At 37.8% G+C, this 13,840-nt stretch overlaps 1 protein-coding gene across 1 annotated transcript in view; it reads left to right on the top strand.

Annotated features, from left to right (window-relative positions):
* lama2 (laminin, alpha 2) overlaps positions 1–13,840 on the top strand; it is a 256,482-nt gene that overhangs the window by 46,516 nt on the left and 196,126 nt on the right. The window contains exons 2-3 of the mRNA XM_084737401.1: positions 2,071–2,241; positions 4,968–5,080. Of these exons, the coding sequence (XP_084593527.1) occupies positions 2,071–2,241; positions 4,968–5,080 (284 nt within the window). The remainder of the gene's footprint in view (positions 1–2,070; positions 2,242–4,967; positions 5,081–13,840) is intronic.

Below are 13,840 nucleotides of genomic sequence, written 5' to 3'. Positions count from 1 at the left end.
GCTGATGACATGTAGACGTAAATAATGATGAGTTTGTTTGGAGCTCTCCTGAGCTCCTGAGCTGATCAGTTCCCTTTATTTCTTCTTTGGACAACATACGCTATATGGCCAGCTGGCTGCTAGCAGTCACATATTTTATAGCATGTGAACTGTAGAGGTACTTCACATTATGATACATTTATTACCACATGTCATAATTCATTGGAAAATAAGAGATTTAATGAACATTCCTTTTTATAGATTTCATCATTTCCTTTTTTTGGTGCAAAAACAACAAAGATTAAGAAAACAAACAAACAAACAAGTAGTGTGACGTGCAGAACTGGACATGGCACATATAAACTAAACCAAACAAGGATGAAATGGTCATAATAATTATAATAATGATGATATTCTATAGCAAGTACAGCTGAATGGTGCAACAATTTTCAAGTAGTCACTAGTCAAGTAGACTAGTTTTCTCATGGGGTTTTTGAGAATTTGAGATGTGTAGTTATATTTTCATGTCTTATAGGAGTTTTTTTTTTTGTGAATACCAAGCAAGGAAAACAATGTTTACATAGTATAGTCAGAGTATTTTCTGTAATGTATGTTCTCTCCAAGTTTACATTCTGTTCCAGCAGTGAAAAATACGCAAGGGCAGGAATTGAAAAACAGAATGCAACATAATGCAAATGAACAGTCCTTTGGTACAGTAGCATCACACTGACCACAGTCTGTATAGTATAAAACTTGCCAAAAATGTTCTTTGTATGCTTCTTTTATCCTAAGATAAAGTGAATACAGCTCTCACTATTTGTTAGGGCTAAATGATTTTAACTGACTTGGACGGTATAAAACACCTGCCCTCCGCCTCATGTTCCATCCTAATTACTCGCATTAGCTGGCTCAGTTGGAACAAGACTACACAGAGAAACCGACATCATTTTAATGATTTGAAATACAAAATGTGTATGCAAAGCAGGGCGGGCTGGATGTTCCTAATAACCCCTTCTGTACTACATTTTGGTCATTTAGCACTTTTCTTTGCCTTGAAGAACAAAGCCGGCCTGATCTCATTTGAACTGCTCTAAATGGATTTAACCTGTGATTAGTGATGGTCTTACTGCACAGTTAAGCTGAACTTTCTGGTTGTGTTCACATGTCAACTTTATAGATGTCTATTTGGAATATTTAAGGGGTAGTTCAAATTATTTAGAGTGGGGATGTATGAGTTACTTCGTAGTCCGTGGTCAGTGTACAGATGGCGGTTGACAAGCTCCCGGTTTGGAGAAGAAGAGAGGAGTCTCTGTGTAGGAAGCTACTGTTGTGGACACGGTCAGCATCAAACACATTTTGACCACCTATAAAAGGCCTTTCTAAAATTAAAATCATTTTACACTATATTTAGAACATTCTCACTGCTGCACCTTGCCATCAGACAGTCTTTTCTGATGGGAAATCAGAACCAGTCACAAAATAACTGAAGCAAACAGGCAGATCGAGGCAGTGAGAGACGGGCAGCTCCTTTGTTCTGTGAGGTAAAAATGACTGATTTCATGAATGAGTTTGGTTGAGGGAGAGAGACTGATAATTGGCTTATATACCTTTGATTTTTCATTGGAAGAGGCTGTCTGATGGCAAATATTCTAAATAAAGTGTAAGCTGTTATTAATTTTTAGGAAGACCTTTTTCTTTTTTTTTTACTTTTTTTTAGATTGTCCTTTTTTAAGTGGCTAAAATATGTTTTGCTGTCCCTGTCCACAGCAGTACATTGCTTAGCTTCGGTGCTGGTACTCCAGCTGCTTCTCCAGACTGAATGGATGAACTTTAAGGAATTGCTTGACATTTTTTTGAAGTATCGTTGGCTGTCAAACTTGCAGCTAAATGAGATTCATATCAGTTTGATCTGTGTTTCAAGCGTAAACAAGGATCTTTCTCCAAATATCAGACCTTTGAACATTTTTTTTTTAATTTACTCTAAAAGAGAAAAGCTGCTGCATCTATATGTCCAACAGACATAGTAAAGCATACAGCTGTATGTTTCATTATCTATTTCTGTATGTAATTGCCTGTGTGTTTTCTTCCCAGGTCTGTTCCCAGCTGTGTTGAACCTGGCGTCCATGGCAGATATAACAGCTAATGCTACCTGCGGTTCATCGGGTCCAGAGATGTTCTGTAAGCTGGTGGAACATGTGCCAGGCCAGCCTGTTAGAAACCCTCAGTGTCGAATCTGCAACCAAAGGAGTGTAAAACCATTTGGTAAGAAGGACTCTCTCACACACACACACACACACACACACACACACACACACACACACATGCACACATGCTCAAGACTTATAGGCATGGTGATTACAATAATTAATCATGCTAGATTAGTTAATTAGAGCGCGATTGGCCAGATGTTAACCAATCATTTTGTCTGAAGTGATAATTACCAAATGAGCTGAGGAATCAATCGGAACATGACAAGATGACAATACAAAATTACCCTGCGATCATAATTCAGACTGCCAACTAGACAGTCAGTTATTTAGTCAGTCAGTGATGCAGCAGCTCAGACAGTCATACAACAAACCAACCAATCAGGTGGTCAGTGAAGCAGTCAGTCATTTTAAACTGGTAATCAGTGATTAGTCAGTCAACTAACCACTCAGACAGTCATCAGCCAGTCAGTTAGTGAGTCAATTAGTCAAATAGCTTTTGCTGCTTGTTTAGCTAGCTTAGCTTACTTAGGTCACCAGACATAAGAGAGTGAAGTGACAAATAAAAGAAACTTAGACCGACATGGTTATTTTAAAACACATAAATCTCCATCAATACTAAGAACTAAGATTTATTTAATTTGAGTGAGGAGTTATAAATGATCGGCTTGCTTGCTGTCAAAGGAATAATTCCACGTGCACTTCTTCGCTTTTTTGCTGAGAGTTGGGGGCTGTGTCCAAAGTTTTTTTCCTGAGGTCAGTGTAGTTTTTGAATTGTTTGCACTGGGAGTGCTGCGCTTTGACACTCTGCTACAAACGGCAGCAGTGTGACAAGGTGCTGAACCTCTGTTCTGCCTTGAACGACACAATTGGCCTTTTTTTCTGGTCACTGAGAGTTGAAAAATGTCAAACTAAAACGCTGCGCTCGTTACTGTCACTTTTGACCCATATGTCCAAATAGAATGGAAGAAGGGCGAGACAAATGCCACAGTCCTGCTCATATGGTTCTGAATTGCACTCCGTCCAATTTAATCTCTTGATCAGTTTATTTATTTAAACCGAAAGTTAACCAAGATTACTCAGTATGGAGAGGCGTGCTTACGTAAATTAAAATAAATAAGTAAAAATAAATTTGAGAGCTATTGGGAACTAGTAGAAGGAGTTTTGCTCCTGCTCGATATTCCTTAACAAAACATTGCATTGTTTGTTTGCTAGCTAAAAAGTACAAATAATATTGTTGCTAGCTAGCTAAAAAGCAGAGAAGAAAGTAATATCCCTTGCTAGCTAGGTAAAAAAACAAACCAACATTATATTGTTTGCTTGCTAGCTAAACAGTTGGTTGGCCTAGTTAGCCTACTAATGGTGACTCAGCAGAGAATTATTTTGCTTAATCCATCTCAAATATTGTAGGTTTAACACTCTTTTCTAACACTTTATCACAGTTTGAAGTGAGGTTTAAGGTTTTGGTGCAACAGATTTAAACTTAATCTAGGTTTAGAGTAAAAAACTAAACTGTTGCTCAAAGAGAGGTTTAATTTAATCTTTAATCTTTTTTAATTCTCTGAAGTTTGGTGCAACATCATTTGAAGTGGAACCATGATTTAATCGGTTTAAAAATTAAGCCTTGTTGGTGCAACCCAGCTTTGGACAAGCATCAACCTCCAGGAATGAAAAACAAAGCCAACGTGGCAGTGCCAGAAATCACAGTTGAACAGCCACTTGAGGCTGGGTCCAAAAGTGAGTCAATCCCCATAGAACCCCATAATAAAATGCCCAACTATACAGCAGAAATAAATACGTTGACAGGCTGGTCTCTGTAGCTAATTTCCCTGTTCATGATAGCTGTATGTGGACTGAAGTTTTATATTATTCACTCTTTTAAATTCAGTTAATCTTTTGTTGTGCCTTGCCTCATACAACATATGAGTGGTATATATCTTCTTATCTGACTACCTACTGCTACTCTAAACCTAAACCTAGATCATTTTCTGGTTAACCAATCAGACACACCGACTTACTGATTGCCAGGATTTCATTATTTTGGACATTCTTTATTTACTTGCATTGTAAGAAACCTGTATTATGTTTTCTTTCTCAGCCTCAGAGGGACATAAAACTAAAAAGACAGAAAGAAGTGCAGGAAAAATGTTGTGGGAGAGGAGAGAAATGAATTTTAGCCAAGGATGTATACTGTAGGTCCCTTTATTTTTCTAGAGATGGTTGCCATGGTTTTTAACAGAAATGTCATACATAAGTAGTCTGGTGATTGACAGCTGCAAATCAACCTGAAACATCACATATTCACTTAAAAATACCCTCTCACACACAGGTAAACACCCGAACAGCCCCACACACACAGCATACAGAAAAGCCCTGTATAATGACCTTTTGATATATAATAAACTAATAATGTGTTTTATGCGCCAGTTCCATTAAAGCCATTGTGTGCAGCCAGAAGCAGATTCTGCAAATAGGGTGACATGTTTTTGATTCAGAGGTGAAATAAAATAATCTGAAATGGAAAAGAGATCTATTATTCTTTCTTTTACAAGGTGGAAAAATGTGCTTTTGATATCTGGCCTTGAATGGTTGAAATACCAGAATTTTAGAAAAAAAAAAAAGGAACAAAAAGGAACATTTTCCTTTTAGAACAACGCTGGACTCAAGGCTAAAATGATTTTTAGATATTTAAAATTTGAACATAATAGCTAATATCTCACTCTGTTTTTCTGTCTCTCTCTCTCTCTCTCTCTCTCTCTCTGTGTGTTTGTGTGTGTGCAGAGCATCATCCAATAGAGTACGCCATAGATGGGACCAACCGTTGGTGGCAAAGTCCCTCTATCAAGAATGGAATGGAGTACCACTATGTGACCATCACACTTGACCTGAAACAGGTAGATACACATGTTCCCTTAACCTGACCACTAACAAAATGTGTCTTCTGAGTTTCAAACATTAACTCTCTGTAGCACTGAAAGGTGGCTGTATGTGTAAGTCCCTCCTCACAAAGAGTGACAGCTGTGGCCGGCGTGGATTTATGTTCCTCCCTGAGGATTTTAATGGTGACGTGTCATAATTGGAATCCAGTGTGACGGCCATGAATCAAACCTGACCACAGCCTCCATTCTCTGAGAGGAGGCAAACTATAAACCATTGTCCATTTATCATGGTTTATCAAAACATGAATTATTAGTTCATGAATTTACATGAACTTAAATTTAGTTGTTGTGCAGTTTTAGTCTTTGTAGTAAACATTCTGAAACTGAGACTGTTCATACAAAATCATAAGGAAAACTGGTCCCACATATTAGTTTGTGTAATTGTTGTTGAGAGTGGCCCTGTTTGGTGCGTTTTCATTTATGATAATGAGCATTTTTTTGTCAAAGGAAACAACAGAAGAAGACAAGACAAATTCATATCAAATCAAATCAAGATTTCCTCTTGTTCCTTAAAAACACGACCCCACAAACAGTAGAATATGTCGTTGGCCAGCAAGTTGTTGGCCGGCCAAAATGACAAATATGGCTGTTGACTTTCGTTTTTTCATTTTGTCGTGTCAGAACTTCATTTACACCTTCAAGGTTTAGACACCAAAACTACTAGGTTGGGTGAAAAAAAAGTTTGGGTTAAAATTATGTTAGAAGTTAAGTACGTTACATAAGTTAACTTAAGTGCATGAGTTAAAATAAACATAGGTCATAATAAACTGCTCGCACAGATGATGTATGTATGTGGTAAGTTTTTCTGTCGAGGATGGGCTGTCTTAAAATTAGACATTTTCAATACTTTTGAATTTGCAGACTGTTGACATAATAAGCTTTTTCAAGACAAACATTTGGGCTCTGGTAACTTGTGATAGGAATATGTTTTTATTTTGTGACGGTTTACTAACTAATTATCCTATTAACTGGACAAATCCCAATTACCAGCACCATAGCCCCCAGCCAACTTCTACTGGCTACATTTCTTAAATCAAACAATGACTAATAAGTTAAAAGATGTTATTTTTTTGGTCAGATGAGGTTGGCAGAGAAAATATTATCAAATGCACAAAACAATGGTGCCCTGCTTTCTTAAATCTCCTCTCCAAATAGATTTTTACAGCCACCATGTTGCTTTTCTATCAGAATGTGGCTCCCATAACCACTGTGTCCTAGCTCTATGTGAACACACCAGGCGACGGACCTGTCAGCTTAGATTTCATTGTATGTACAATTAGAGCAATTAGTTAACCATTTAACGGTACAATGTACAGCTCTTTAAAGGATATGTCTTTGTTTTACCATCCCAGGAATTAAGGTGCTATTATTTCAGCAGTGCTGGCAGCAGTTAAACCAACGTTGCTATCAATCATTTCATAAGTATGCGTGTCACTCTTTAAATAATTGCGTTTCCATTTTTGATTTGGAAAGCTTGGCAGGAGTCTCGATGATTGAGGGGCTGTGCACTGGCATGGGATGATTTAGGACATCTAGTTTCGTTTAGAAGTGTGATTAAACAGATTAGACCGCCAGATTATAATTATTTAGATGTCATGAGAATAAAACTAATGAGGCTGAGAGACTTTAGTTCATGAGAAGCCCTCGGTTCATTAAGAGAAGACTATAAAAAATTGCTCTAAAGGTTAAAAACAGATTAAATTTAGATTAATAATAAAAAAGCCAATATTCCAGAAAAATGCCATGAAATGAAAACATAGAATGAAGCATAAATGAAGCAAAAACCTAAATAACACAAATTAGCAATAACTACTTACACGTCTCATAAAAATGGATCAAGCAGAATATGCCACATATTCACATTTGACTGTTTTGTCAACTTAAAGTATGTTTTTGTGGTGTCAGTGGACTAAGGCTCATGCTGTGAGATTGAGTCTGGGTGAAGATTTTTGTCCATCTCCCGTCTCTTCTGTCTCTGTTGACAATGTAGCACTGAGATGCCTTAAATTTATAAAAAAAAAAGAAGAGTGTTAGAAATGGGATCCGGGGAAAAATGAAGAGAGACAGAGAAAAGCAGAAATGAAAACATGAGACCATGACAAAGTAAAAAAAAACAGAGAAATAAACATGACAGTCACAGTGAAAAGAAAAACACTGAGCCTAACAAAGATGTAAATGATTGAATAAGGGTCAAATTCTAAAGCACTTTGGATAAAATTGTAATAGAAATGCAGTCCATTTACCAGTCTGGCACCATTTTCTTTTCACAAATAATAAATATATTACTTCATATTACCTAAGAGCTGAACCTCAAAACCTGAAACCAGAATTTTAACATCAAAACGACCTCTCATGTTCTCTCCACATAGTGGAGGTAGAACAATTAAAATGGCAAAACTGTGCCTTTATGTGGAGATGATAAAAGTGTGTGAGACTATTCATATCTCCTCCTTCCATATTGTGGTCTTTCTATACTTTATTATTAAGGTAAACACAGAAAACACAAAACAGCTCACTGTCAATCAAGACATATAGGAGACAGGCCTGAAGTTTTATCATTTTAAGAGCCGCTTTGCTTTTGGTTTTGTCAATTTTTTTGAGAGCAGAAAGGCCAAATGCCAGGGCAGCAAGGCCACCGAATAAAGCAGCGATTTTAAATGTATGCATATAATGAATTTAACTTTTTTTATTCTATTTTTTCTGATTTGTTAATGGTATTATTCATAACCATTCATGCATAACACATATGGAAAGTTTACGGTAACACGTCATGTCACGTAGCACATTTTAGATGTCATGCTCAATCCAGGCTGCAATTGGACAGTTATTGAAAAATGACATTGATGAGCACATCAAATTCATGAAAAGTCAAACATGTTTCAACAAAAGGAACCTGATATAGCTAAACAGCCAGCCAGCCAAACCCAAACCTTGCTCATCTTTAACCATATTGTCTTCTGACTTACAGCTTCCACTGAAAAACCTCAACTAACATTTACATAAATTGAATTGATCTTGTAATAAGAACCTTGTAAAGAGCATAAAGTAGGAAGTGGGGCTGCAGCTGACCTGTTTTCTGCTCCTCTCGGCTCACAGCAAAGGTCGGCATAATAAGCACAAATTGAAATCAACAGTGTGAATTATTGGTCCTCCCAATGGCCCGTCCAGCTACGATTACTTGTCTTAATTGTTTGCTGATTTATCAAACTTTGTTACCTCAACTGAGTCAGCCTTCTCTTCTTAGGAGCTCACTCAGTCACAGCTTTCTAGCACTGGCACATAAGGAGGATTTTGATGAGGTCTTCTGGTTTGATGGGACTGGACTTGTGTCAAACTATCACCATAAACATCCCAGTTTTCCAGCGGTTCATGCCAGGCTCGAAACCCAGCATTTTGCTCGATGTTGACCAACGAGATTTCAGAATCTCACCAAAAGACACCGATGTCTGAAAACCATAACGATGGGAAAGAATACAGCATGTCATCACATACATAGAATTATATCTCTGGACAGGAAGTAGAGGTGCAGCCATCTTGACATGTTAATGACCTCAGGCCATCAGTCACACCTTTCATCACTGTGGTGTGGCTGCAGAACATATATATACACTTGCACACATGCCAAAACACACACATTTTCACACCTGTCACGAGTGGTATGGCCACTGAATTCGTGCACTTGGTTACACACCCACATACACACTCTCTCAATCACTCGCTTCTGACCTTAGTATGAGTGTGTGGAGCAGCGGACTGACACGTGCTCAAACACTGTTCTTGCTCTTGTCCTCGGTCAACCTTAAATTGAGATGCGCAGAAAATGAATGAAATAATCACTGACAGCTGGATAAGGAAAAAGCAGAGGGTGAGCGTGTGAAAAAAAATTACCTTCTTGCTCCGTTTGTCATGAGTAACATCTTTAAAAGCTTTTTAATACCAGTGTAGGAAATGACCACCTACTGGGCCATCATTTTCATATAATGGCTGTGTTTGACGTGTCCACAGCGGTGGATTATGTGTATTTATTTCAGTGAAAAAGCTGTCCATTTTCATATTTGCTGTTTCTCCCATTAAAAAGGATTATCAGTTTGCTATAATAGCCTAATTTAGTATACCATTCATTAATGGATTGTCTATTACTTTGAAATAATTTGTAGTTTGAAAATCAAATAGAAATTACTCTTCATTTATGTCGACATTATACTCTTTAACTAACTTAAATTAACTAATCTGAATTCCCTATACTGTCAGACATATTGGCCGTATCTTCACATGCAGGTTTATGTTAAGTTGCTTTGATGCAGACGTTCCCTTGAGACTCTCTTCCTGTCAGGAGACTTTTTTTTTTTCGTAACAAACTTGTTTCTTCTTTATTTCAGTGACAGTGCAAGCATTCAGTGACGCAGCATTAACAGCACTTGTTCTTTTTCCTATTTCTTGTAGCAGATCCCAAGCTGTTCTTCTTATTCTCTGATGCCATTTTCGTGCCCTTAATTTTATATTAAAGGAGTAATTCTTTCACTTCCATAAGCCATACCAAAATTCTTTCCTCCATTCAGTATAATAAATGTATGTTTAACCTGCTTAAAATAAATATGTCCAATACGAGACTGTGAACACAGAGGATGATTGTTAGAACCAACTCAGCTCAGTAGGAGGTCATTGAGCAGTACTGTAGTATTAATCAGGATAACTGTAGATCACCCTCATGCCTGATTTGCAGTGATCGACTGTAAACTCACTACCCTTTATGTCTGTGTGTGTGTGTGTGAGAACATGTGTATTCTTCACTGGGTGGTTTGTGTGTGTATATATATGTGTGAGTCTCGATCAGTCCAACGGAAAGCTATTTACCCTCCAGTGCGCTGAATTTCCCTTGTGACCTCAGTCATCTCACTCAGAAAATGACAGTGGGTTCGTTCGTGTGTGTGTGTGTGTGTGTGTGTGTGTGTGTGTGTGTGTGTGTGTGTGTGTGTGTGGTTGTAGCCTGTGACATCACCACCCTCATTTCCTTTCTTGTTATTGTTCAGCCTCTGTGGATAGAAAGACTAAATAATGAGAAAGAGTGGGAGCTAAAGGTCCATGTTTGTTACTGTGTGTGTGTGTGTGTGAGATACAGTTGATGTCTGTTTATGTTCTAATCTTGCATGCAGATGCATCTGACTCAACAATCAAAGTAAAAGTCCTCTGCAGAGAACCGTTGAAGAGCCATTTCTGACTTCATGGGAGCATATAAGTTCCTCTGTACCAGTCATTTTCATGTCTCTGGCCACGGCATTCCTCATTCATCCATACATCCCATTATTATGAACGCAATATTTCAAGATGGAATTTATTCAAAGTTGAAACAAAGTGACACTTGGACTCAAAGATGAACTGATTAGATTTAGGAGATCAAAGGTTCAAGTTCAAGGTCGCTGTGACTGCAACTGTCCCATTCTCATGAACACAATATCTGAAGAACAGAAACTTTGGCACAAATGTACACTTGGACGCAAAGATGAATTGATTGGTTTTTGGTGATCAAATGTCAAAGGTCAAAGGTGTTACCTCATGGGCATCCCATTCTTGAGAACATAATCCCTCAAGAACACCTTTCTTCAAATTTGGTAAAAAAACAAAACAAAACATGTTTTTGGCCATAACTCAATAATTCATTTGCTAATTAAGGCAACATTTTACACAAATATCTAATAGGATAAAAAGAAGAGGTGATGATGTTTTAAATCCAAAAGGTCAAAGGTCAACCTCACTGTGACATCATAATGTTCAGCTTTTTATTTGTCGTCTGTGGTCCTCTGTAAAAATAGTCTCATCGGCACTTATTCATTCATACATGTCACAGTCATACATATTAATATTGTACCATTGTACCATTTCATCAAAAAATACACTTCACAACTTTGAAGTCTTTTGAAGTCTTTAAATCATATATGAGTGTAGAGAGACATGGATGTAAATGACAACTTGACTGGTTGACTGAGGCATACAATTGCAAGGCAGTAATTCTTTTTTTTTTTCTTATTATGAAGCTGTTAAACCGCCAGTCATTTCATATCAAACTAAAAGTTTTCCAGCCATGCGTCTACAAAGTGTGAAGTTTTGCTGTAGGCTTAGGCATTAGTATGCATATAGATCAAGAAATTATTAGTAAATGTATTAGGACTGTTTTAAACTTGCCTCACCATAGCAATGATCTTTTGTCAACTTCGAACAGGATTCACTGAAATTGCAGTTATTATGCAAATGCGGTGGCCAGTTTGATTGATGGGCAATTTGTTTGACGTGGTCAGCGGGCTCTATGGAGGGGCGAGAGGAGGACCTGGCAGAGTGATCAGGGTTCTGAAAGCAACTGTCAGTCAAAGTACTTTCATTATGCACTTACTCTTGAGTACCTCAACACACATTCTCATAAATACACACAAAGACAAGCATAAATACATATGTGTCACTGCAAAATTGCTGCATTGAGTTTTTCATACATACAAGCTAGAAAAGCCACATGGGGAAAATGGAGTCCATATGTCCTGTTAGCCAGCTGTGTTCTGTTATATGATTTGAAAGATTTCCATTATACTTAAATATGTGGTCCTGCAGGGAAATTTTCTTTTCTTCTGCCTTCAGCACTGCTAAGTTGACTGTGGCATTTTATATTCTTGTGTTATTCTGCTCTTGTCTTAATCTTGACTCACAGCTTCAGATCCTGTTGAAGAACAGGAGGGAATCCCATCCTACATAACTTCAGACTCTCAAACGTAGGAATATGCTTTCGTGCTTTTGTTATGATCCAGACATACGTTGCAATCGGCCTTGCCGTTTGTTTGACTGACATAAGTACTCTGTCACTATCTATTCAATCTTTTATCTATTAAACGCCAATCAGTTAGAATGGTGCAAACATCATTAAAATGCCACTTTCAATCACACAGATGTAAGACACGCTCACACAAATACCAGTGAAACAAACCAGTGACTGTGCTGCGCTATCTGTTTAAGTTTATTCAGTTATCCAACTCTCTGACTATAACTCTTCAATATCGTCACAGTCCAGTGTACCACAGTGTACTGTCAATGTTCTGGTCAAAAATGCCTTAATAAGGCAGGTGCTTGAGTCTGAGTGAACCTTTACCTACCAAAGTAATGGCCTTATAATATATTGTTCTTTAAAGAAAACGGTGTATCCATCTTAGTCTGGCCGACCAGAACTGAACACAGCCTCCGTGACAGACGGTGGTCAGTTTGACAGAGAATACAGTACCAAGTTGTTTTTTTTCTCTCTGGGTTTGGCTTCTGGCACCCTGGGGCTGAGTCATCCAATTAGGAGGCTAGCTCCATGGCCTACCAAGCTAACTAGCTAACGCCAGCTACAGATGACAGCAGTCACTAGAACCTGACAAGGCTCAAGCCTAACAAAATCCTCTCTGAGACTGACCCGAACCAGACCCTCATTGGCATATTTCGGCCTGAACCAAGTTGCAGCCCAACATTTTTGTTATAAAGCTCCCCTTTAGGACAGGTGACAAAACAAACAAACAAACAAACAAAATCGCAGGAGGCCTATTTTCCCCTCGTTAAATTGTATAAAGTTAGGATAAGTTATCAGGCAAGCACAGGAGTCTTTACCATTTTTTAAAGGTTCTTTATTTATGAAAACGGCTCTTTAACTGTAACAAAAAAGTGAACAATCTGCATCCAATATATCTGAGGACAGAGCATTTACACAGTCACTCTCTCTCTCTGTCTTATGTACACTCAAATAAATTACGCCTAGGCTAAATACTAAAGACTAAAATATACTAAAGTATATAGTGTGTGCCCTGCAAGTCTGTAACAGACCTGACTGAGAAGACACTTTGCTGATGGACTGGACTTATAACATTTAATTACATCTTTGTGATAAGTCCAAACGGCTTCACTTGAGTTCAAGATAATAATCATGGCGCGATTATAATGGTCTCATGGCAGCCAGTTTAATGTCAAGTTGTTAATAATGTCAAGCTGTCATGACAAAGACGTCTCAAACAATGTCAACTTTGCATTAAAAATGGCATAATTGGTGTAGTTACGCCACTTAATGACACAGGAATAAACATTCATAAAGACTGTCATGCTTATGACAGGTGTCATGACATGGTTGTGACAGTGTAATGACAGGCTTATGCACACCACTTCAAATAAAGTGTTGCCCAATAGTTTATTGTTAAACTGTAAAATATCCTGCCCTTATTACGTATGTTTGTCACAATTCTTTGATAACCATATTTAAGGAATTGCTACAAAAATGTGTGTTGTGTTTATATTCTACATTCTGTATGTTATGTTCTGTTTGAAGAATATTGTCTGATATATCCATATATAAATCTTTATACCCCAGTCGGGCCCAGTAACTTAACACGACCTACCTATTGGCTAAGTAGAAGCTTCCTTTTCTTAACTTTTTACTTTATATGATAATTAGCAATACAAGAACGATGTGTGGTCAGAGCGTTCAACACCAGAATAATCTCTGTATTCATAACAGAGAGAAGGTAAATGAAACATCTGCTGTACCCAGTGAAACTTTGTTCATCTGTGTTTGACAGAAGCTCGGGCCAAAGCAAGAATGTGGGAGAGATTGCAGCATCTGGTGTTTTGTGCAGACTAAAGCCCATTTAAAAAGCTTAAGGCCAAATTACGACCAAGTCTGCGAGCGAGTGCGTGTTCGTGTATTTGTGT

Source organism: Lutjanus erythropterus, chromosome 15, assembly GCF_056507025.1.
Source record: "Lutjanus erythropterus isolate fLutEry1 chromosome 15, fLutEry1.hap2, whole genome shotgun sequence".
Classification (NCBI taxonomy): domain Eukaryota; kingdom Metazoa; phylum Chordata; class Actinopteri; order Lutjaniformes; family Lutjanidae; genus Lutjanus; species Lutjanus erythropterus.
Note: the sequence above shows the minus strand (reverse complement) of the source record. Positions and strands in the feature narration are given on the sequence as shown.